This window comes from Beta vulgaris, chromosome 8 (assembly GCF_026745355.1).
Source record: "Beta vulgaris subsp. vulgaris cultivar EL10 chromosome 8, EL10.2, whole genome shotgun sequence".
NCBI lineage: Eukaryota > Viridiplantae > Streptophyta > Magnoliopsida > Caryophyllales > Amaranthaceae > Beta > Beta vulgaris.
Window position 1 is genome coordinate 6,607,156 of NC_079209.1, and position 26,071 is coordinate 6,633,226.

The 26,071-nt window shown below is 36.0% G+C and overlaps 1 protein-coding gene across 3 annotated transcripts; it reads left to right on the forward strand.

The window, feature by feature from the left end:
* The first annotated feature begins 2,697 nt into the window (after nt 1-2,697).
* On the forward strand, nt 2,698-25,426 carry LOC104900830 (uncharacterized). Of its 3 annotated transcripts, none has more exons than XM_010688358.4 (20): nt 2,698-3,007; nt 3,774-3,828; nt 4,663-4,704; nt 4,787-4,861; nt 6,282-6,329; nt 6,732-6,842; nt 7,807-7,918; nt 9,442-9,487; nt 9,623-9,694; nt 10,734-10,796; nt 10,898-11,052; nt 13,327-13,391; nt 13,708-13,858; nt 20,439-20,544; nt 20,629-20,764; nt 22,688-22,752; nt 22,901-23,065; nt 24,377-24,449; nt 24,537-24,595; nt 24,933-25,426. In XM_010688358.4, exons 2-19 carry the CDS (start codon nt 3,825-3,827, stop codon nt 24,578-24,580), a joined length of 1,533 nt encoding a protein of 510 aa, XP_010686660.1. In that variant the 5' UTR covers nt 2,698-3,007; nt 3,774-3,824; the 3' UTR covers nt 24,581-24,595; nt 24,933-25,426. The 3 variants fall into 3 exon arrangements, with proteins under 3 accessions (XP_010686660.1, XP_010686659.1, XP_010686661.1); XM_010688357.4 differs by having other exon boundaries at nt 2,700-3,007; nt 24,926-25,426; XM_010688359.4 differs by having other exon boundaries at nt 2,701-3,007; nt 4,790-4,861; nt 24,926-25,426.
* Nucleotides 25,427-26,071: the final 645 nt, after the last annotated feature.

Below are 26,071 nucleotides of genomic sequence, written 5' to 3' on the forward strand. Positions count from 1 at the left end.
TTACCCTATCAATATTGCTACTACATACTAAAACTTTAAACATACTTCTATATACTTGTCACAAAATATAAATTACTATACACAATAACACAGGGCTATATCCTCCTCGTTATTTGAAGCAAAAGCATCAACGAAAATCCAGACTTTCTCACTGAGACCATTTTAATAGCTACCCGTAATTAATTAAGATTTCTAGTGAATTGACTGAAGTGTCAACAATTAATTTTGTGTTAAATCCTAGTGTTAAAGCTCTCTGTTTGTTCTTTAAGAAAATTAAAGAAAAAAAATCACATTATATTCGTTGTTGTCTGCACAAATAAGCATAACAATGTGCAATTGTAAACCAAACAAGCATTAAACACATACTTATTGTACTAAACTGAAGCCTACATAACTAAGAAAATTTCAACAATAATTACTATTTTTTTCCAAGATTCCGTTATGAGTATTAGATCAACTACTAATATATAAAGACAAATAAAATATAGAATTAAAGTAACATACTCGAAATTAGTAGACAATCAAGAATTGAGCAATTGAACGTCGAAAGTCTTTAGATTTAGAGTCTTCAAGAATTTTATTGTTTCTTCTTTTCTATTTAGCCCAAATCTGGAATTTTTTTCCCCCTTGAATGTATAATTCTATGAATAGGGAAATCGAGAGAGTAATCTCATATAATAGGGAAAAAGTTTGTCATTTTTTCTTTGCAAATAAATTAGGTGGTTTTCTTAATCGTATGAACTAATAGGGAAAGTTCATTTTTTTTTTTTGATTGTGAAGTTAAGTCAGCCCAAGGGCTATTACCAAGAGCCTTGTAGGAACTACCAGCACATTGGCTGGTAAAGCATGCAAAGCATGCTAAGGAAATACCCCAACATAATGCTAGGGGTAAGGATCAAATCCCTGACCTCAAGGATCAGATGGGAGTGCTCTACCACATGAGCTAGTTCCTCATCCTTTAAAAAGAGTTTTCTTCTTTGAGAAAGGGAGATGAGAGGGTTTCAAGGAGAAAATGAATAAAATTAACGGCTAAACTTGGTAATTACCAAGAAAAATTAATGCTCACTTTGGTAATTACCAAAAAAATTAATGCTCACTTTGGTAATTACCGAAAAGAATTAATGTCAAAGAAGTACTAGTGTACTAGAGAAGATGAAGGTGTTTATGATGACGTGAGAAAGATAGTCATTTGCTTTTATTTTTCTTTCTTTAAGGCTAAGACTTGTTAGTGTTTGGGGCCCCAATTTTTGTGAGACCCTGTGCTATTAGGCTGCTTGCACAGCCTAACAGTCGGCCCTGGTTGTATGCATTTCCTGTTGTCCAAAAGAGTTTATGGAATATTATGCCACTACAACCATCATTTTTGCAATTCATGTATAAATGTTACTAGATGCAAAGAGGCCTCAACACCCTAAGCAAGGAAACACAGTGCGTGATCAACAAATTAGTAAAAATGGTATCATTGAAATAAGTACAAAAGCGAGCAAAACACAAAACAACTCACCCTCATCATGTCACTAATGAAGGTCCAATCAACTCTTGTACAACCTTCTTGTTGAAACATAATCTGAAGGTTTCTAAAGAAGTAAGTCCAACTTTCAATGCTCTTATTGTCCACAATGCCATTAGGAATCAAGAAGATCTTATTATTTTCATCAATCCCTAAGGCTGACCACAGATTGCCCTTGTAATATCCACTTAGGTGCGCCTCATCAATGCCTATAATAGGCCTACACCCTCTTAGAAAGCCCCTGAACTGTGCAGCAAAAGAGAAGAAACACGCCACAAACTTAGGGGTAACACTTGCAGTGTTTCCAGTCCAAGTCACAAGGGCATAAGAGTCAGTGTTGGTCTCTTTGATCAGCCTTGTTTTGACCCTCACCCTAAACCTCTCCAACATGGCCGTCTTAAACAATTTAGGGGCCCTGTGTTAATTTTAAATTTAGGCCCCAAAATTTTTAGAATATATAACTACGACATATGTGAAAATACATACGAGGCATATAATGTCATATTTGTTATTTCAAACGACAAAATTCATAGTTGAGAATAAACCAATACTACCTAAGAACGAGAAATCTTTGCCATTATTTTAAACTTGAATGTAAAAAATGAAAAACATTAAGAGTTAATTTGGTAAAAAAAAAAAGATAAATTTCTAGAGTTGGTAGTTTTCCACGAAAATGATACTTGATTTTTTTTTTTATAGAAAAGCATACTTGCTTTCATTAGTTTGATTGTATATAAATAAAAGACGGAAAAAAGGGGCTCAAAAACTACCTCATAGGATTTGAACCCTTGACTAAATACAAAGAATCATTATAAGGTTCCCCTCAAAAAAAAAAAAAGAATCATTATAAGGTAGTACCAATGTGCTACAACATAAACCTTTGCTATTCTATTACAACAACATAATTATAAACTGATTTGGGGGCCCTATTGACTTGGGGGCCTGTGCAATGGGTCTGTTTGCACAGGCCATTCACCGGCCCTGATGAAAATATAAAGTGAAACTAATGCTAATTAGGTTTGATAAATTCAGTTCGAATAAGTTCACGACAAAAAAAAAACATTCTTTTTGTATTATTACTTTGCTTTATTTTTCTTGATTGAGAGAGGGAATCATAATCACATACAAATACATAAAAATAGAACCCACATTTTTTTTTTTTGGAATCTATCCCTACAATTTTAACAAAAGGAAATACAAAATAAAAAAGAAAAAGAAACATAGAATATAAGTACTTCTCTAACCCTAACCCTCCTATCTGTAAAAGCTTCACACACACCAACACAATCAACAATTTTGCGCTAAAGTCGACATTCATCCATCTCTCTCTCTCTCTCATCGATCTTCATACATCTACAATTCCACATAAAATTATCACACACGATTTTGTATTTCGTATTTCGTATTTGCAGCATCAATTCAATTGAATTTAATTTGAGGAGCAGATATTTATAAGAAGATTCACAATTCAAAGTTGGATCTTTCAATAAACTGAAGGTTTGTTTTGGACTGCTTTTATTGTTATAAGTTTCAAGATTTAAAATTTACAGCTTAGAGAATTTATTTGAGTAAGAATTTACAATTTATTTGTTGATTTAGTTGTTTATGAAGTATTATTTTATTGACTGATGAGTTAATATAGTATTTAATGAATTTTTGAAGAAAATCACATGTTCGGGGATGAAGCTCCATTACCATGGGGATTGATATGATTAATTTTTTTGCAAAATTACACATAAATTGATTAGGGTTACCATTATTTATTACGGGCTATTGTATGAAAGCAACTAATTATAGATGATAAGTGGATAATAAGGCTGCTTAGGAGTGGCAACAATTTGATTGACTTGCCAAGGAGAACTGAAACTTAGGATAATTATCGCTAGGCGGATGCGTGCTCTTATTGCTCTGTACTAATCAGAGCAACATGCTGAAGGTTGATCTCGAATAAGAGACAATATCAGAGCACGGAAAGTATGGATCTTTTAGTTGTTTATTGAAGTCTGATCTATAAGGCAAAAGGTACAAACTACATATTGTAAACTGGAATTTTCAGTTATGGCTCTTCTTAAACCAATGTGTTGACGGAGAATAATACATGTGCATGTCTAGGTGCATTATTGTGTGGGTTTGAACAGGAAAGTGAGGTGGCTTTGCCAAGCTTGCGAATGATCACCTCTTTACAGCTGAATTTTTGAATTAATATTCTAAATTATTAATGCTTTGGTGAGTTGCTTCTTATGGAAATTTGAATTTTTGTCAGGAGCCTATTATCGTAAACTTTGATTCCAGCTCGTAGCTTCAAACGCCAAAGATGGGTATGGATAATTTTGCTCCATTACTCTCTTATTTGTTGTTTTCACAGAGACCTTGTTTATATGATCATAGCTTTTGGGGGTCATCTGTAAGAGGCTTTCTGCATACATTGTAATCCTTGATCTCCTGTCTTCTATAATTATTGTGCTGTGTTCTTTTTCTACATTTATTGTTTGATCTATGCATTGAATTTTGCAGTTTGATTGTTGAAGTTCCCTTGTTTGTGCCTTAGTGGCTTATATGCCTGTAATTGTAAATTGGCTTTATATGTTGATTCAAACTCGTAATATTGTCCCTATTCACATTTACAAATTATTAATATATCTTTCTTTTGTGAGATCAGGATTATAGAATGTATCTTAATTCTTAAATTGTCTTCTATGTTTGCTACTGAACTTGAGTTAACAGGGAGTAGATCTTAATATCTTAACTTCAGCTCTTCCCACGATGTTTATGAGTATGGTTGCTTACATAGTTACTTCCACTAGAAGTCGGGGAATTTATGTTTATTCTGTTTGTGACTTTTTAGACTCGTCCTCTTACAGATGGTAGTATGTTCTTTCAATGCTTTTCTTCCTCCCCCTTTGGGAAGCAGTAGAGCCTAGAGGGTTCGAAATGCTGAGTGCTATATTTTTTTTGGCATTCAGAAGAGTCATTTCGGAGGATTATCAACTTTCTAAAGCTAATAGAATGGGTCCTCTGATTGCATATCTGACGTATGAAGCTGGAACTGTTGCAGCATATGCTTGTATGCTTTGTGGTAGCTGGAGTCTGTATGCAGTGTACATTACTTTTGTCTAACTGAATCAAGGTTCAATGTTCTCCTTTAATGGCAGATATTTCGGAAGAGATTCGTGCTCTGCAGCTTGATTCATCTGGTAATTAAGGAGTCTGTACATGCAAATTTATCATGTCTTTTTTATTTTCCTTTCACTGAATTTAGTTATATTATGCATGAAGCAGAAGATAGTAGTGCAATTGATGTGGAGGAGACTAGGCCAAAAGAAGCTGATGATGTAGTCGAAATGGAGGAAGGTAAACTATTTTCGTACTGTTCTTCTTTTCCTTTGTTTTGTCACCGTATAGTCTCCATTACCCTCTTAAGACTTCATTTTGATAGCAATCAATCAATCATGGAGAGACAAGAAGGGGAGGGAAGGAGAGACAAGTGGAAGAAAAGGACAGGGAGGGAAAATGACTTTACATTTTCCTTCCAAATCTTTTCAACTTTGGAAGGTTTTGGTTTATTAAGAGGAGAAGGAATTAAATCCTTCCTATCTTCCTTTCCCTTCCCTCATGTCATGTCAAACGAGGGAAAATGAATGCCGACCTTTCCTTCCAAATTTCCCTATCCAGACACAAAGGAACTGAGTTCTTGCCAGAGTGACATGGACATATATTCCTTACTCTATTGGATATTAAGGATCTCAGTGTTATCCTTGTAGATCTGATGGTTTTAGCAAACAAACAGTCTACAAAGATTATGAGACCTTAATATTGCTGCGAGTGTGGTCTTATTGTGCAATTATTGTCGTATCCGAGATGGTCGCTGATAGTCCTACAAAGTCCAGGGAACATGTCGGGTGTTTACAATATGCACATACTTAAGTGGATACTCGTCAGAGAGTTTAGGGTTACGAAATAAAAGCAAAGCTAAGGTCACACCAACAGGTAGCTTTTTTTAAGTGGAACCAACAGGTAGTTAGATTTGGGACCGTTTGTTTTCTGGCAATATATGTAAGATTATTATTTGCTCTTATATAGAAGAGCTAAAGCAATAGAATTTAAATCACAAGTTCACAACTAGTACATTGGAAGTGAAAGACCTTAAAGTAAAAGGATTTTGTTTTGTTTATTACTCTGAGCATCAGTATCTCATATATACCTTGACAGCATGGTATTACTGCAGTTTCATCTCCAGTGCTCTATCTCATGTGTTCTTCTTAGCCCTACTCTCCAAGATCCATTTTTGGATGATTGATGAATCCATGCTCTTCTTAATTTCACTCATGTGCACTTGTTGTATCTTGGTCCATCGTTTCTCACCCCTTGTGGTCTCCTTTTATCTTTTTAGTGGGGGAGTTGCATCATTTAGCTGAAATTGTTGTGTTGGAATAGCTTAAGAGCTGTGCATATCATGGATATAAATTTCCACATTATGTATACAATGTCCAAAAGAATTATTCTTGGTGATGCATCTTTTCCAGAGACCATGTTGTGTTGGAATCAGGATGACTGGTTTTTCCCGGTCTGTTACGTGCTTTATAGGAGGTGAAAAATAGCAAACGATGTGGTGTTGAGCTATTTTAGATCATCCTTTTGGGGCTTTTTGGATAGTCTTCGGTCGTAACTATTATATGCATATGATATTTAGAAAACCTGATGGAAGTTTTGTTTATAAATTGACCTGATGCCTTTCAGCTTATCATTAATATCTTTGATCATCTTTTTGCAGAGGTTGAGGACTCTTCAAATATTGAGCAAATGCAAGTGGAGCAAAAAGGTAAAGTTGAGGTATGGGATGAAGACTAGGATTATGTTCCTTTATGGTTGATGGTTTTAGGCCATTAACTTGCTCTTTCGCAATTTGTAGCTTTTACAAGATTTTTTTCTCAGATCTTGTATTTGTTCTCTTATTGGGAACATTGTAATGGAAGAATTGTTGTCCTATTTGGTTATACTTTCTTAAGCTCATATATATATATATATATATAGAGAGAGAGAGAGAGATATATTGGTGAACTCATTACTCTCAAAAGATTGAAGTGTTATGTAGTCTTACTTGTGATTCTAACTATTTAGTAAGTATTAACTCAACACTTTTGAAGTTGGATGCATTTGTTGAAGTAAACTGATCTTAATTAGATTGATCTGTCAAGCTAATCTGATAATTTGATCTTTTTAGAGAAGGAAAAGGTGCAAGCTCCTATTCATGAAGCAAATGAAGCAGTTGATATTGTCGAAGAAGTTACGAATAAGAAACGCCACCTCAATGTTGTGTCTATTGGTCATGTTGGTGAGTCAACTTCTGATGTTCTCTCTCTCTCTCCCTCTCTCTCTCTCTCTCTCTCTCTGGACATGCTCTTGATGGTATATTGATATGTGCCTGTGTTGACTCATATCTTTATGGAGCTTATGATCATCTTTTGATCTTGAGTCATTCTCATGTATGAGCTGCCTCTATTTAATAGTTATTATGTTTGTCATTTCTGATCCTTGTGGATGTCAAATTTGTCTAATTTTCTATTACCTTTTTTTTCCCTTTGAAAATATGCTTTGCAGACATCCGTGCGATATGTTTATGGTAGTGGAAATATATTCTCTCTTCTATTCTTTGATTAAGCCACCTCCCAACTTATCTGGAGGTGTATTATTTTGATATTATCTGTCATTACAAAGTGGGTGCAGATCCTGTCTTAGTCGTTTATCTTCTTCTTTGGGAACATTTCTTTTGGATGGAATGATGCTTACAGTCTTGTCATTCCAGTCCAGGGACTGTTATGACATGTAATTGCCTTCTGATCTTCCCTTGTAATCCTTATTTTTCTTTCATCTTTGGTATCTTTACATCTCGATCTCTTCTGTGTATTGCACAACAATTTGCATAGCAGTTAATTGCTAATACTTTTGTGGGTATCCAGCACATAGTTAATGTCCTTATGAATATGCCTGGTATATTTGGTGCTGTATATATGCCTCGAGATCTATACATTTAACAATTGTCTAATGGCTAGGTAATGAATACCTGCAAATGTTGAGAAAGTTTGTTTTCTTGTATTTTTAATAGTTAATTGATTATGTTCCTATGCTGTCTTTTTATCTTCCTTGATTTCCTGTTGTTTTTCAATTACACGTGGTTCTCTGTTGCCTGTAAGGTTTAAATTTGTGGAACATTTGATGGTTTTTTCTTTTACTTTCATCCTTTGTCTTCTTGTTCATTTTTTAATTCCCATGAAAAATTCCTTGTGTTTGGGTTTCAGATGCGGGTAAGTCGACAATTGGTGGCCAAATACTTCTTCTTAGCGGGCAGGTCGATGATCGCACAATCCAAAAATATGAAAAAGAAGCCAAGGATAAAGCGAGAGACAGCTGGTTAGGCATTTTTCTCAGTAGCTATATTAGCATAAATGCATAATCTTATTGTTATTGTTTTTTGATGCTTGTAGTTAGAGAGAATGCTTGAATTTTTCATGATAAATATGTAGGAAATTATTAAGGATTTTTTATGCTTGCTTATGGGAAAGAGCTGCCGGTGATTTCTTGAATCCAGGGCCCAAAGTGGCTGCATGTGGAAAAATTATTTATAATTTTTTAAAACCGTATTGATATGTGTACCTATCCTTCAAATTATCTTTTTGCACTGTTACACTCATGAATGTGATTCTTCTTTTCCCTGTACCCTATTTTGCTTTAGTTAGAAGTGGTACCATACTATACCATTTATCCCCTTTTTCAATTGATTTATTCTGCAGCAGCAAATGCTCGTTGCAATAGAAAATTCAACAAGCAAATTTAATCATTAGTAAAATCGAAGTTAATAAAGGCAACAACATCAAAAAAATTAAATCCGCGAGCTCGAGGATGTTGTTATATGATAAAAAACAACTACGTGTCACATAACTGTTGTTCCACTCCATAATATGCAGTACTACGTAATGTCATCTATGCTTCCCGGAGGTTTCTAGCTTTTGCGGGGCTTTGAGCCCTCAAGTGGCCAAATATAGATTTTTTTAAGGGACAAAATAATATGAAATCTTATGCTAATAGTTCCATTTCTAACATTGTTTGTTGCTCTGTGTATTTCAAGACTCTGTAACAATTTCATGGGGTTGGTTTTATGAATGTCTCTTGGTCATGTATTCTCATCATATTCCAGACACCATCTACTTTGTGTCCATCATTTAGTTGCTGATGATTGGACCATGAAATCTTATACAAAATCCTTTGCCTTCAACCTCTCCCACCTTTCTAAGAGGGTTTGGGGGTGTGCTTCGTGAATTGATGTTCATGCGTTTTATATTACTCACTGTATGGAATTTTCTTTGAATTTACCTGATTCTGGGAGAGACAACTGGAAGATTGACTCTCCTTCCATTACATATTTTTTGGAATTTGTTTTATTGCTAATTTGTCTTAATTGGGGTATTTTGTTCCATTGAATTTTTTCTTTATTTCCTGACCATCTAAGTTCTCATCACGTGGTTTGAGATATGTATTTCAGTGTTTTCTCGTCCCTTCATCCTTAATCTTGTAATCCCTCCGTCCCAAATTCACTTTTGGCACATCTACAAATAGAAGTGGAAAACATAGAGAGAAAAGAGTGTTTGAGTGAAGGGGCCCAACTATACGGAAAAAGTCGAGAGAAAAACTTAGCAAAAGGTTGCTGTTAATATTGGACACTCCTGAAAGGAATATGTGGCGACTAATTTGGAGAGAGTGGGTACTTATCTAGTAGTAGATTATACAGTGCCAAGTTTTCCAACTTCTCTAAACCTGTGTAAAAACTAAAACATACTTTTTTAATGTGAAGTCGGATAGGGTTGGAACCTTGGAGTTTGTATAAATCATTTGTGGTAGTTCACTTAATCAATTTTGTATCTCTGTCTCTATGCTAGGTACATGGCATACATCATGGATACTAATGAAGAAGAACGCGCTAAGGTATTTGTCTTGAGCTACTTGATTTTTAGGCCTTGATTGGTTGAGCTAATTTGGGTTCTTCACTGCTAATGTTGTCTAGAAATATTGGGCTATTTGTTGTGATGACAAAATTAATTGTTAAAATGCTTATGTCAGGGAATAACAGTTGAAGTTGGAAGAGCACGTTTTGAGACTGAGACTACTAGGTTTACCATTTTGGATGCACCGGTAATCATATTTTTCTCAGCTGATTTATCCTTATCCTTCATCTCTATCTGAGGGCTTAACAATAGATTGATAGTGAACTTCCTTTTACTGTGGCATTTAGCACATAGCCCCACTATCTAAATAACGCAGATGGTATATTTGTGTGAGCTTGTGACAATAGATGAGCTTTTATTTCTTCTTCTTGGTAAGACTTGCAGCTGGTGCATTTGAATTGGCTTTATGTACTAAAAAAATATTTCTTTTGATCATGTGCTGCTTTCTGAATTTGTGCTCTTTGTTGCCTGGATGCATAAGAAAAAAAATTCAAGAGACAAGGTGTTTAAAGTATTGTTAGGTTATTACAATGTAACCACTGACCTGGAAATTCAATGGATCTTCATTGAACTCTGTATCGAGTAGTAGACTGTTGTTTAATACCTCATTGTCATTTTTTTCAGTGGCAGTGTGTCCCTGTTTAGGTGCAAGTGATATACACGCTATACTTTTTGAACTAGTCGTGCATAAGAGGACTCTTGGGCGAACCGCAAACTGAAAAAGCGAATTATATAGCGAATTATGTGACACTGGGACAAACATTAAACAAATGGCAGATCTGCCTCTAGGCAGGGTTTGCTTGACTTTATATTGTCGCCAAGTAAAATAGGCGGTTGGTGAATACATTTCTTGTCTGTCGAATATTGTTTGATGAGTGGATTAGGCTATGGTAAGCACTCTAGTCAAGTAAAATATAATAAAATGAAAAAGGTAATTGAGATGATCTTGTTGCCTGATGGAAGACTTAGTTGAGGAGGTTAATGTAGTAATTTGTTATTGATGTTTTGGCACTAAGCGTCTAAATCCTGCTGGGATGTCAGTAGTGAAGCTATAACCTATTAATGTGTTGCAATGTTTCTACAAGAAGGTTCCATCTTTAAATTCAAGAGTTCTGTGTGGGCATTGGAGAATAATATCTTCTTAAAGTTGCTCTGAAACTTGCATGCCTCCTGTTTTGCTTTTCTATTTTTGTGGGTGCTAGTATTTTTATTTTTTCATTCTGCAGGGTCATAAAAGCTATGTACCAAATATGATCAGTGGTGCATCGCAAGCTGACTTGGGCGTTTTGGTAAGTTGCAAGGGTCTTTTTGTTCTTTATACCAAGTGCTTGGACTTTTCATCTATGATCTTTGTTCGTTGCTTCTTTTCACCATATGTGCATACATATAGGTGATATCTGCTAGGAAAGGGGAATTTGAAACTGGATATGAGAAAGGAGGACAGACTCGAGAACACGTCTTGCTTGCGAAAACATTGGGTGTTTCTAAGCTTATAGTTGTTGTTAACAAGATGGATGAGCCTACTGTGAACTGGTCGAAGGAAAGGTCTGTAGTCTTGACTTTTCAATTTAAACCAAATTGGAATTTCTATATTTTCAAGGAGATGTCTGCAGTTATATATATAACTGATATTTCCCTCCCTCTCTTTTTTGGGTTTTTTTTTTTTGGGGGGGGGGGGGGAGGGAAGGATGGTATGAATTGTTATATATTTCTTGTATTTCATGTGTGCTATGTATATACTTGGCAAACTCATTCCAGGACTATTTTGATCATTGAAAAGTAATCTCCTAGAGATGGTATATTTGAATAATCCAACTTCATGAACGCCCTACAAAAAATTATTTCTTTGTCATTGATGCCTTAAAAAGGGTAATTCCTAATAGAAGTCGTGGAACTCTGAGGGGTTATGTCATTGCTTCAGAGGTGGCAGAGCACTTGTAAACTATTGCAGCGAGACCCTGTAACCGTACTTAAGGTTAAACATCAGCAATGTAGATTCTTTATGCACTTGTCTTATAAACCAGATTGCCTTCCAAATTCTTAATGTACTGTTTCTCCCCGGGCTTCTCTTTGGAGGGCTCCAACTTTTTTGTTTTAGAAGGCTACAATTTTTTTACTAAATCAACTCTTTTTTTTCTCTTACACCATATCAGTTTTAGAAAAAATAATAAATAACTAAAAAAAGATAAAAATAATAAAACCACAGAAGCAAATAATAATAAAATAAAAATGCACCTCGCAATGGGATGTTTTCGCCTTGCGCCTTGCTCTTTTTTTTAAAACTAAGTTTTCGAGTAATGGGAACAGGTCCATCTCATCCGCATAAACTGCACCCTGTGCTTTTCAAAATGCTTCCAGATCCATATTTACTGTAACTAGTGTTTTCCAATTTCCAAGTTTCCTCTTTCTAGAATCTACCTAACAGACAAAGCTCCTTTATAAAGCATTATAATTCAAATATAGATAGTATTTACTGGCCACCTATCTTGGCAAATGTTAAAACCAACTCCAGTCTTAGATTTGAAGGCACGAGGGGTTCAAGGGCTTTGGAGCCTAGGCACGACGAGAAGGTGCAAACGAAGGCGAGCACGTCCTGAAGGGAGGCACACTTTTCCTTGTTTTTTACTGATGTTTTTCTATTGCCTTTGTGGTATAAATTTCAAAATATGAGCTCTATCGTTAAGCAAAACTGATAATAAATAACATCCTACCAAAAAAAAAAAGAAAGAATAAGAGGGGTTTACATCCTCTCTTTTTCAGGGGGACTATAGGCAGTGGGGACACCTTTTGACTTCCCTTGTATTGCCTGCACACACACTCACACACACATTACTGCAATTGTCTCATTTGTTGACTTTCAAGGCAAATTTTTTAACTTGCTATTAAGTAACTGTGGATATATAGAGCTAGAAGAAATTTTTAAAGTGGGTGTTCAGAAGAAAAGATTGAGCAAGTAACCCAGGAGTTTGTAGCGTTTTGCCTGGAGATATCTGTGTTTTTATAAAAAAGGTATATGTGGGTGGCCTTCATGACTTTAGGAAGAGTGACATTGTTACTGTGGTTTGTGAACTGGTCACATTTTGCATACACTGATTTTCATCTTTTTGAACCATCCACCTGCCAAGTTATCCTTGGCTTTCAATTCTCCCATGCTACCCGGAACTCATGAGAGCTTATGAGCTTGGGGTAGGCTTGTGATGAGACCTACTCGTTTTTCGGGTTTTTATTCTACGACGTGAAAAAGACTCAAGACGGAGAGTTGTGACCTTCTATAAGCTTGAGACCCCTTCACATGCTATAGTGCTCACGACGGTGGCTCCATACGGTATCAACAAAATCCCATGAGAAGAAAAGAAAAAAGTGAAACTTGATTTTTGCCGATTAATAGGAACGCCCTAATTTAACTTCCTTTCGGAAATTGAACGGGTGCGAACAAAGGAGATAAAATCCCCCGTGACCCCCCTAAAAAGTGGAACGCCCTAATTTAATTTCCTTTTGGGAATCAAACGGGCTAACAAAGGGGATAAAATCCCCCGTGACCCCCCTAAAAAGAGGAACGCCCTAATTTAATTTCCTTTCGAAAATTGAACAGGCGAGCAAATGTTAATTTCAAAGCCTTGACCATATCTCTGTTTCCATCATGAGCCATGTGATGTCTTCAATGTAAACTAAGTGTTATGATGATTCATTCAGTCTTGTTTTCTTTTTTTTTGGTAGCTCCAAATTGACCATTATATGTGTGAAAGCTTTAAGCGTTATCTTTATTACTTCCTTTGGCATCTTCTGTCTGTTTATTCACGAAGGACTTTTTGTTCCCAGGTATGACGAAATAGAGTCAAAGATGATTCCTTTCTTGAAAGGTTCAGGCTACAATGTTAAGAAAGGTAGTGGACCTTAATGTTTGACTTTTTACTGAATACTTTTAAGCTTTTGATATACGAGTTACATCTCAGTCAAAGATCTTGGTGTATGTTTTGTTGCATGGGCTCTTGATTTTTTTTTTCTGGCATGTATTGTCAATCCTCATCTTGAATGTATATATATGGAATACTTGAGTATAATTCTTTAGTTACAATATAACCACACTGAAACGGTGGACGCATCTATGCTGGATATTTCGTATGAATTCAACTTTTTTGAGTAATCTGCCTAATACAGGCCGTGTCTGATTTTTGACATTCTATTGTTGACTATTTGCAGACGTCCAGTTTCTTCCAATATCAGGTTTGGTTGGATCAAACATCAAAACAAGATTAGACAAAAATGTTTGTCCTTGGTGGAACGGTCCATGTCTTTTTGAAGCACTAGATTCCGTTGATATTCCTGCACGGGATCCTAAAGCCCCCTTTAGGTAAATCTTGTTGAACCCCGCTTCCGAGATTGTGTCAGGATTGTATTATTCTCTTTCTTATTTGACATTGTAGATATATGCATATTCAAAGTTTCTACAGCAGCCGTATAGGTCCCTCTAGACTGATATTTAGTTTTTATCAACATGGTCTACTGGGTATGAAGTAAGACTCACACCAAACATGAATTACTGGTTGTCCAGTCGTGTTGTCTTATAGTTTAAATACTTCCTCTCCCCCTATCTCCTCATCCCCTCTTCATCAACAGAACTTTCATCAACTCCTCTCCTCTCTCTCCCCCTTCCTTTTCTACACTCCCTAGTCCCTTCGCTCTCCAGTCTCCAGCGTCCTTCTCTCTCCTTTTTGTTCCTTAGGTCGTGAACAAGGGTGGTGAGAAGTTAAGCGAAGGGTGTCCTCTGCCAGAATCATTAAAGAGAGATTGGAGAGGATGGAGGAATGCATCTCTTCTCTGATGAGATATCAGTAAATGGAAATTTCCATGTCGAGTTTCCTTCATTGACAATAAGTCACTGTCCTCTGTCACTATGCTTCTCTTTATCGCTGAAAACACTACCATACCAATGTCTTTAGCCGCTTCTTTTTCCAGATCTTTATTTTCGGGAGTACGAAATTAAATTTGCTGATTGTGATGTGGAAACTACTAGTGATGCTCATGTGAATATAAGTAGTGGTTTGAGTTGTGTTTAAGCGATTAGTGAGAGTGGAGAAGGTGCATGTGAGGATGAAGGCTCCAAAGTCGACGGCAATTCAGCATTAGGTGGCAAGGGGAGAGAATTAGACAAAGGGGTGGATTTGGGTGGGGATGACAGGGTCAAGGCCATGATGGTTTTAGGTTGGGTGGTCTCAACTTTTTAGAGATCCGGTCTGGTAGGGCAGGGGGAAAGGGAGGCAGGTATTTTGTTATGTAAAGATGTACTTAATTTAACGGTGTCATTTTTCCTACCATTCCCTTCTATTAGAAATTTTGCCAAGTGCCAAGGTGACTTGCATATTGAGGAGGGTGTATATGTGGGTTAATGTACATCTTTATTGGCTTTTTGATGGCTGATAGATACATTTCTAGGATGATTATGGTGAGGAGCGGAGATGTCTCATAACTAGGTTGAGGTGAGAGTGTTCGATCTTAAAGGTGCTTAGTTAGGGGAAATTTTTAGGTAAGTATTTTTCCCATTTTCCTTTCTTTGTTTTTTTGAGGGTGAAGAATAGTTTTACGAAGCTCAGGATGGAAAATACTTTTCTTTTTTAGAGGAACGAATGAAACATTTCTACCTTATTCCATACCTTACTTTCTATCTCACTCTATTAGGTTAATGCTTGCCTTACAAAGAAGCTACTTTGTTGCCAGCCTACTAAAAAGCTGACCTTGGGATTTTAGCTAACAAACTGAAATTGCTCTTTACTACTACAACTTCAGAAGTTCACAAGGCCACATAAAAAATAACCTCGTAAAAAAACCACGCTATAAGAGCCATTATAAACTGTTTGGTTCATAGGAAAGTGATCAAAGTAGGTATTGTCCATAAAGCTAAACTAACTTATAGATTTGGACTTAGTGACACATCATTTTGCCATATTGCCAAGTGTAATAGGGTTTGAATTCACATATCCCAGAATATGTCATATGTTATGAGTACAGGGAATATACCATTTTAGAATTTTGTGTAGTCAATGATTTGATCTTAGCTAAGACATGGTTTAAAATAAAGACACTTTGGTGGACTTCCCTTTATATAAGGCATACAAGTATGCATAGTTGCTTTAACCCCAAGGCCTAAGGTTTATTCATTTTAAGGCAAGTTTAAATAGGAAAGGTGTCCAACAAGCCAAGATTAAGAGGTGGAGTTTAAAAAGAAGACAGTGCTATAAGTTTTAACGATGGAGTGCTCATAGGAGGATCTCGATTCTCGACACAACTTGAGTAAGATGAACAACTTTTCTAGAATAGTCAGAGGTCCTAAGAGAATAAAAGGAAAAAGTGGTGCAAAAGGACACCTCATGGTAGAATGAGGACATAAAAATAGTGGTTAAGAAGAAGAAAAGAGAAGGTTGCATAGCCTCTAGCACATGTACGAATGAAGAACATAAGGACACTAAGATGAAGGCGAAAGAAATCCTCTCATAAGCAAATTCAAAGGGGTATCAGAAGTTCTACGTAAAACTAGACTCAAGGGATTGGGTGGAAGAAAAATCTATAAGATGGCTAAAAAAGAGATTAGTTTTTAAGAAGGATCTCCCTAAGGTGAATTGTGTAGAGGATAAAAAGTAAAGGATCCTTGTCTAAGATTGAGAGACCAAGGATAGATGGAGAGATTACTTTGATGAGTATTGCCACCCAAATGAGTGTTTTAGGAGAAATTTCTATGGAGAGGGAGGAAGTAAATCGGGAGTATATGTGGTGAATTGAAAAAATAGAGTTAGAGAAGGCATTAAAGAGAATGAATCTAAGGAAAGAACAACTAGCTTAGATAATATTCTTATATTAGGCTTAATGTTGGTATTGATGGATTAACATAATTATTCAACAAGATTTGAAGGAAACAGAATATCGGAAGACTGATATACTAAAAGGGAGATAGCCATGGGTGCTCTTGTTATCGGGGTCAGTCGTAGAATGAAATTGTGGAAGAGAGTAACAGAGTATTGATTAAGGATGTTTACGAGCATTCTGGAAAATCAATATGGGTTTAGGCACGGGGGTGTACCAAGGCCCTTCAACTTATAAAACAGATGATGGAATGTTATAGGGAGAGAGAAAGTAAGATTTAACATATGTTTTTTGGTGGATAATGTTGAAACAAAGTATACAATGTAACACAATAGAGAAAGTAAGATCTAACCGATATGTTTTGGTGTACAATGTTGAAATGGAGCATACAACGTAAATATGTTAAACCAGCATTTTGTATGGGTCTAGTCTGAGTAGTGGACACTTAGGAAGGATAGTGTTACGAAAATGGGGTAGAATATGCACATATTGAGATGGATGTGTGAAAGCATGTAAGAGATATAATTTAGAATTTAGGTATTCAAAAGAGAAGGTATAGAGGATAAGATAAGGGATAGCAGGTACGTTGGTTTGAGCATGTGACTTTGACTAGATTACGCACTAGTTAGGGCAATTTGAAGTCTGGGGAGGCTAAATAAGATTTCAATAGAGAGCATTAGAATTGATATGAAGATATTAGGTTTCAGGAGCATAAAAAGCTTCATCGAAAGGAGGCAAAAAATATATGAAGACGACCAACTAAGATATAATCTTGAATTATGTAGCCGACCCCATCTTATAGGTATTGTGATGGTATTGTTGTGGTCAATTTTGTAGCTGCTCATCTCAAATGTTCTTTTGGTGGAATTGGCTAGGTTCCCTTTATGCTTGTGTATTTATTCTGGGTTTCTAGACACCTTTTTGTAAAACTAAAATTATGCAATAATTACCTTCAAGATTTTGCCACATTTTCATGGATGACCTATTTTCTTGGAAAAAGGGAGTGTGTATACCTTCTCTAAATGAGCCATGTGCTTCTTTCTCATTGGCCGAGAGACGAAAGCAAGAAATTGGTCATGTCTTAGGTTTGTTCAAGTGGATTGTCTTTTCAGGAGACTAGTCATATGGATTAGTTTGAGGTCAAGAATAATCTTAAATATTCACCAAACTAGGTCAGTAACTATAAACAATAAAGATATGTATTTGAAAATTGTCAAAATGAGTTGTTTTACTTATATATGATATGATGATATCGTATGCACATAAAAAATTTTATATGCAAACTATTCTATCTCAAATTAGTCGCCACGATAAGCTGAGCAGAATAATCCCTACTATGGGAGTTCCTCCAAAAATAATCCCACGTATGGGTTATTAATTATCGCAAAATAATCCAAGGTATCACCAAACCTTTCCTAAAATACTTCTTATACCTGTTTTAACCTCTTGTAACCTGTAAAATGCCATGTGCTCCTTACACCCTACTACTATCCCTCCCCACACCTTACAACCACCTATCCCCCACCCCACTGCCACCCTCCTCTTTCCTCCCCATCAAAATCAACCCATTTCCCATATCACATATCTCCCACCCCTCTCTCTCCTCTCTCGCCGGCGATTTTGCGGCAGCGAACTCACTAAAACACCTTTGTCAAATCCTACCGAAAATTTATCAGCGGGCATGGAGATTGGCGCTCTTAGGCGCTTATTTCCTGCTTCAATATTTTGTCACATGAGCTCTTTTTCAATCTTTTTCTCTATATTTGGTTCCACACATGACACATCTCCACCTAGTTCTTGCTCTCTACTAATTACTTTCCTATTTGTTTGTGCTAAAATCATATTATAATGGCAAATATGTAAACAGTGAGAAGCTTTTGTTGCCACTTAGAGTTATGTGTCACTTATTGTGACATCTTGCTTAAGAAAAATATGGTCACTTAATAAATAAACGGAGGAAGTATATAATAATATGATTTTAGTGAGAGTATATATTTATTGATTTGTTCCTGCAAAATATATTTTGTGTTTGAAAGAAGTCTTGAAAAGGGAGCCAGTCTTTTATTATCTTTTTACAAAAAATAAAGAACTAACTTTGTCGCAAAAAAAGAACAATCAACAGTGCATGAAAATACATAAGGAGGGTGGCGGGAGAGGAGAGAGTTCTAGCTATCTAAGTCATAAGCTTTATATGATTCTCGTAGTGCAAACATGTAGCCTTCTTCACATCAATCAGGAAGCTTCCATGGAAGCCATGTTTCTGGTCTGTTCCTTCTTCCTACAGCATGCACTGTAGTGAAGAATAGTGAAGAAGATCCAAATTTCATCAAATATTCCTCCATATTTACTCACAATTGAAGTACATATCTTCTCATGATATCAAAAAGCAAAATGCTTAAAACTCACTGTCGGCACTATTCTACATGTAGATTAAATTGATTTCATGCATAGAAAGATCTATCATATTGGGATATACATGTAGATAAATTTTTCTCATAGTTTTTGTTGTAGATTAATTTGGTTTTCAATCTTGGTTTTAGCAATGAAAAATCTGACTTAGTCATGTGTGTTCCTTTATATGTTTTTCTCTTCATTATACTTAAAAAAACAAAATTTAATATTGGTCTGTCTTACCTTGACTTTTCTGGTAATCTTTCCTAAAAGAACATGAAACTTGATTATATAGTCATTGAGATTTGAGATTTAAGGAAATAAATCAATATAGAATTTGAAAAGTTGGCTTTGGCATTCCTGTAAAGTAAAATAAAAATTACTATGCTGTCATTTGTGAAGTTTCAGTTGTCGGCGCGTTTTTTCGGAAAAAAAAGTTATCAATTGTTTTTATTTGTATCAATGCTTTTTTTAATTTGGCTTAGCTGATTTTAGAATATCGTAAATCATTCTTGAGGCATGGCATCTTTTTCAGTTTAGAAATAATCAATTAGTAGAATTGGTTGTTTTGTCTAAACAGCAATAACTCCTTTATCTAATGGAAGTATATTATTCATATCCCACTTTATGGGGAATAACAAACGTTTTGTCTCTAGGTTTTAGTTTCTTAAACTTCTCTTTCATTTTCTAGTAGCAAAGCTAAGACATCAAGTTAATTGCTGTATTTCGTGCATTTCGACGGGAAAAGGAAGGAGAAAGTGCCACGTAGGATAGTTTTGGGGGAAAGCTTAATAGTTTGTTCTCTTTTAGTATATAGTAATTGATGGGGCTGATCGAGTAGGAAAATTATCTCTATTATATGAGCCAGGGGAGCTATGGTGTACCCTAGTCTTTTTTGTCCTTAGCTAAATATATAATTACATATTCTGATTTTCTACAAGTATATCCTTTCCCAATTTAAAGAGGGTCATGGTTTGTATTGTGTCTCCTTAAAATTCCAATAATAAAATAAATAAGCATTAACAAAGTAACTTGACATAATGAGAAAAATGGTTACTCAATTAAAAACTTTAACAAATTTTATTTGACTAGGAAACTTTACATCTAAATGTGCATCACAATTTCTAAATACTTTTATAAACTACATTAGTTTGTACTATAATGATTATGAATTACACTTTTAAAATTATATTTAGATGAAATTTAAGAAAATATCCAAATAATCGATGCACGCATAGCGTGCATAGAAGGCTAGTAAGAGAGAGAGAGAGAGGGAAGGGGGCTTGAAGTGTTTGGATGAAGAAATGAATCACGGGGTATTTGTTTGAGAGAGGTAATTCCGGCGATGGACTTGTTATAGTCATTGGTTGCTTGCTGATGGCTGGAGATGGACATAAGAGATATGGCGAGGAGGGGAGGCAATAGCTGCTGAATGGATCGAGATTATGACATTGCATGTTTGTTTTTCCTTTTAAAATTTAAACTATTTACTTCCTCTTGAGGCAGGAATAGATACATCTCCCCCACCACATATGCGCAACAAAAAAATCAAATAGAGGACCTGTTCCCAATTACTTGCCCTTTCAAATTGAAGTAGGAGTTTCAATTGGGATTCTTTTACTGACTGATATACATATGGGAAGCTCTCTATGTCTCTTTCTTCTAATGGCTGATTTATATTGCAGGATGCCCGTTATAGATAGATTCAAGGACATGGGAACTGTGGTCATGGGGAAAGTAGAATCTGGCTCTATACGTGAGGGTGACTCATTAGTTGTCATGCCAAACAAGGTTAACTTTTGACATTTGGATTCTATATATACTTGAATGGAGATTGACATCGCTACTGATGACTTAATTTTTATGTGGCCGCAGGTTAACGTGAAAGTTCTGTCCATATATGTTGATGAAAATAAAGTCAGATCCGCAGAACCTGGTGAAAATTTGCGGGTTAGGTTGTCTAATATTGAGGAAGAAGATATATCCCCAGGCTTTGTGTTGTCAAGCATCTGTAAGTTCATCTTGGGCACTCTAACTTTGCGTTAGTCTCCTGAAAATTTTAAGAATATCTCGTTGAAAATTAAAATTGAAAATTTATCTGTTGATGATATTTTGGATTTGTTATGAAGTTTGCTGATGCATATATATTTTATTCTACATCTTTTGTGAAGTAAATTATGTTTTTTATTTTATTCATAAGGAGATAAAGCTATTTAAGAAAAGGGGTCGTATCAATTTGTTTCCATGAGCTTTCTGTTGCTTCAGAACAAAGACTTCAACCTCCAAGATAACACATGCGTCTCTCGCTTCCTTTTCGGTGTACAATTGTGTGAAACCAACCTAGTTAACAAGCATTAGATCCTTTTGGAAAGAAGTTCATTTTCCCGCGCCTTCTAGTTTGGCTATCTTGTTACTGCTTCACAATCTAACGTGATGTAATGGAAGGTTGAAATATCTGCTCTTGAGGATGGAATCTCTGTTAGATGCTCTTTTGCGTTAAGAAAAACTACTCTGTCATGACTTTGACGTAATTTTAGATAGGTTAGATTACTATGTTCATTCTAGCTTTTTAGGACTTCTTGAATGTTTAGCTTTTGCATATCGTATTCTAGTTCCATTAGGCTTCAATTGGTGTATGATAATCTGACTCTTCTACGTATAATATGACATTTTTTTTTTTCTCATATTTTGTTTTATAGCTTATTATTATGCATTCCTCTGATATTTTTTGTTGTGTTATTTTCCCCCTCTTTTGTGGACAAATTTGATCTTGTGCAATGTTCTATTAATTAATAAATCTTGACATTGGATATTGGGATGGTTAATGCCCTTAACCCCTTAGGCCTCCTCTTTTTGATCTTCAATCTCTCTCTAACTTAACATAATGTAAATGATTGGAAATGGGGAAACTGTGGGTAGTGAGAAAATTACTGTGCAAGTCATTTGTTAGGAGTAACTTGTATATCTGATAATTTTTGGAACTATCTTTGCAAAAAGTTGTTCAGTATTGCTGCCGTGACTAAGTGCATCCACATTCATTAACCTCCCCATATTTTCTCTCTCTTCTCTTCATTAGTCCACATCACTTTCCATCAACTTTTTCATCTACCCTTTCCGTTTCACAATTCCATACCTGCATTCATGAGGTTCAGGCAGTGTTACGTAGTTCGCTCGTTCTGAAGCATGGCTTGTGGGCGAGTGAAGTCGCTGCGGTACACGATCCAATTGACCAAATTTGCATACCAAAATTCAAATGATCAAACAGAAGGGACTGATCTGATTGTTCAAGAGAGAGTGAGTGACAGGGTCTAATGGGGTGGCGGGTGCAAAAGTCAAAATTAATATGAGGTGGGAAGGGAAAAGGCACCCACATGATAGGTGGACAGTTTTACACTGCAACTTCTTTTCTCTCTTAAACTTTTACTGCTTTTTTGTTTTAGGCAACCAAAATTTACGTGCTAGAAGTTGATTGGGTTTTATTTGAAAGTTTTCATTCTATCTATTCACTTGTTAACATTTTTGACTTTTTCAACTTGATATATCTTTTTTTATTGAAAAAAACTTCCTATTTCTTTAATTGGGAAGGAATATGATTAGAAAAATGCATGAGCGAACCGAATAATGCCCTAAAGCGAACCATGACCCCAAAAATCGAACTAAAAAAATATTCACTGCGATAAGAAATTCTGCCACCTAGCAAATTGCGTTCCCATACCCGTTCTGTGATCTGAAGCGATTGGTGGACTATGTGACACTGGTTCAGGCCTTCAGGGTGCTTAGATGATTGTGCTGACTGAAGTATTATTCTGGTGACAGTGGAGGCCAAGTTGTAAGGGATGCGAATAGAATATGTGATTGTTTTAATAAAATTGCTTTGATTATTTAATGTAATTGGTGATGCTTGGTCCTTGATGCTTACTCTAATTCTTTGCAGCCAAGCCGATTCCAGTTGTTAATGAGTTTATTGCTCAGCTGCAGATCCTTGAGTTGCTTGATAATGTATGTGAGATGTTTTCTGCTCTCTCTCTCTCTCTCTCTACTTTTTTAAAAAAAAATTGATTTTCAAGATCATACCAGTCCCTTCCGTTTGATCATTTGCATCATATTATTCTTGTATCCTAATTTCTAATTGTTGTTACTTCCTTAGGCAATTTTTACGGCCGGCTACAAGGCAGTCCTGCATGTTCATTCTGTCGTTGAAGAGTGTGAGATTGTAGAACTACTGCAGCAGATTGATTTGAAGACCAGGAAACCAATGAAGAAGAAAGTTCTTTTTGTGAAGAACGGCGCTTCTGTCATATGTCGTATCCAGGTTTGTTTTTCGTATATATATTGTTTAATGTAGGTGCTCCTGTAGCCTGTAAGTCCTTTAAGATATTAGTGTACTTACATCTACGTTATAAAAAACAATCAATCATGTATCTGGTTATGTTGAAAAGTGTGTTTCATTGTCTAACTTCCACTTTGAGATTCTTTGCTTGATTCAAATGCAAATGTTAACGGTCCCATATGGACTATGAAGTATGTTTATTGCATATTTTTTCTTTAGTAAAAACTAAAGACCAAGAATCCCGGTTATGGTTGACCTGAAAATAATCCCAACAATCGATTAACTCGGAATATATCCAACTATTGGTCCCCCCTTCTGCCACCCAAGCAAATCCACCTAGCCACCATCTCAAGCGTACCACCTAGTCATCTCCTCAGCCTAATGTCTCTTAAGTGCCACAATCATCTTAATTACCCAACTCGACAGTCACGTCCAAGATTAATGGGTTTTTTTTGAGGACGCGATGAAGCTGGTTGTGGGTAGTGGTGTTTGGCACAGAAGTGGTGAGGGTGGTTAGGGAGCGAGGGATGGTATGGTTATGTTGGAAAGGGGTTTGGGTAGTGGGTTGGTTGTGGGGGGTGTTAATTTGTTCTGCTCATATTTTTGGGTCTAGTTTCTGGTTTATATCTACTTGTGTGAGAGACATTAGCCCGCTGTCATGGATTACAATGTACGCTGAGAATCATTGATGCTTGTGATTGATCTAGTTGATATTAATGCTTTGCTACTCAATTCTGAAATCTTTTTCTACTCTACGAATTTGATTTGTTGATAGGTAGTGCTTTCCATGGTTCTCTGTGGACTACTGAAGGCATCAAAAGGTTGATGTACCGTGGCTATGGGAGGGGGTGGGGGTAAAGGAAGGAGAGATGGAAAAAAAGGGGAAGCCGTAAAAATTAATTATAAAAGAATTAATCGTTCTATTGGGTTGAGGTAAGCATGGACTATTTTGGGAAGGGTAGGGTAGTAGTTGGGATTATTTGGAGTTAATCGATTGTGAGGATCATTTTGAGAAGGTCAACAGTAGTTGGGATTATGTTTATTTTTCCTTTTCTTTAAATACCGATGACTACCCTACGACCAATGAAGATTCTCTTTTCTTTTTTCCGATGTCCAAGTAGTGAGATATAACTAGTATTTTGGCCGGCACGTTGCCAATTATCAAATATATTATTATATACAAATTTCATAATTGATTTTTATTAGCTTTTCTTAATTTTCAGTCTATTGTGAAATTGAGAAATGAACGTTATGACTTTGTGACCTAACTTATGAAATTGGTTGTGTTTCTAGTTAAGCAACATGATATGTGTAGAGAAGTTCTCTGATTTCCAACAGCTTGGAAGGTTTACTCTTCGAACTGAAGGTGATGCCTTTGCTTAAAATTAGTGAATTTCTACATCAGTAGCTCAGTATATGTTATGTATCCTAATATTTTTTCTTCTACTTTCAGGAAAAACTGTTGCCGTTGGGAAAATTACTGATTTTAATGCTTAAACAGTTTTGCTATAGGTGAGATTGATTCCTGGGTTCCCTTATTTCATTTGTGTGGGAAATGCATTTCCTCAAAAGCTGTATGCTGAAGAATTGTCGTCTTAGTTGGAATGTGTTTGCTAGGCTGAGGGATAAAAGGGAGAAGAACCATCAGCGTAGTCTAGGGAAAAGACTTTTGATTAAAGATCATACTTGTCAATACATATTCTATAATATTCATTGATATTATTGTTCATCCTTATAAACATCATATTTGAGAAAGATTCTGCTTTTGCTATTCCAATTTTCCACTTTTATGCTCACAAATATTTGACATTCACCAAGATGAGGATTAACTTTCTGCTGTAGTTGGCAGGTAGAGCAGCCGTGACTCGTGAGGATAGTATATTATTGCTAGACAAGGAAATTGCAATTGTTGGCAGCTCATCACTGTTTTTTGGTATGAATCTTCCCAACGATGCAAACAGGGGTCTACTCCCGGCGTGAAATTGCAAAAGTGAATTGAACACTTAGCTCGTATCTTTGAGAAATTTGTTTGTTAGGGGTGCTGTACTGATATACATCTATGTTGTCACTATGGCCAGGATGTATACTTGGTTGATGTATAAAGCTTCTTTTATTGGCACTGGACCAACCAACCAGCTTATAGTTTTGACATATATTGCTTCCTGTTAGTCACTTTATTTTGATGAGAGTCTATTTCGTTGTATTTTTGGACTTCAAAGGGCGCTATGTGTCTGATGGGTTCGACCTTTCGGCAAAACTTTGTTATAAGAAACTAGTCTTCTGTTTGGTAGGAGGCATGCTGTGATGAATGCAATATGATGGGGCGAAGTCATATTTCTTCTATTGTTTTTAGTAGTTGATTCTGATTGTGAGACTTGCGGCCATGTTGATGAGCTTGAGTGTTGTATAAAATTTGGGAGTAATTCAGTTAGTACAGTAAATGACTGGCTAGATTCTTTCACGGCCTGTTCAATAACTGCTAATAAAGTGTTATAATGGTAACAGTACTGACTATAGACAGCTTATTGTGGTGAATAATGAAAGAAACTCTTATGGTGAATGGTGTCTGCGCTATTACAGTTACTACCATATAAACAGCCATAGTATCCTTGTGAAAATTTTGTTCGTTCCATCAGATAGAATAGATTGGTCGGCTGCATTTTTAGGAATTGGGGTTTTCTTAGTGTAGCTTGTTTTTCTTTTTTTTTATGGGGATGAGCGTAACTAGTTTTTCAGCTGTTAATTCTTGACATAGGAGAGATGAGCTTGCCAATGCTAGTACTCTGACCTATCAAGTCTCAACCGAGCACTAGCTCACGTCGTAGCGGTAATACGGCTGCAGATGCTCACGTCGTACGGTGATATGGCTGCACCCCTTCATTCGATGCCTATGAATCAATCATACGTGTTTTGTACTGACCATGGTTGTGAACTTAGGCTCCGCTTGGTAGGGTGTAAAACATTTTCTTGAAAAACTGTTTTTCTCTA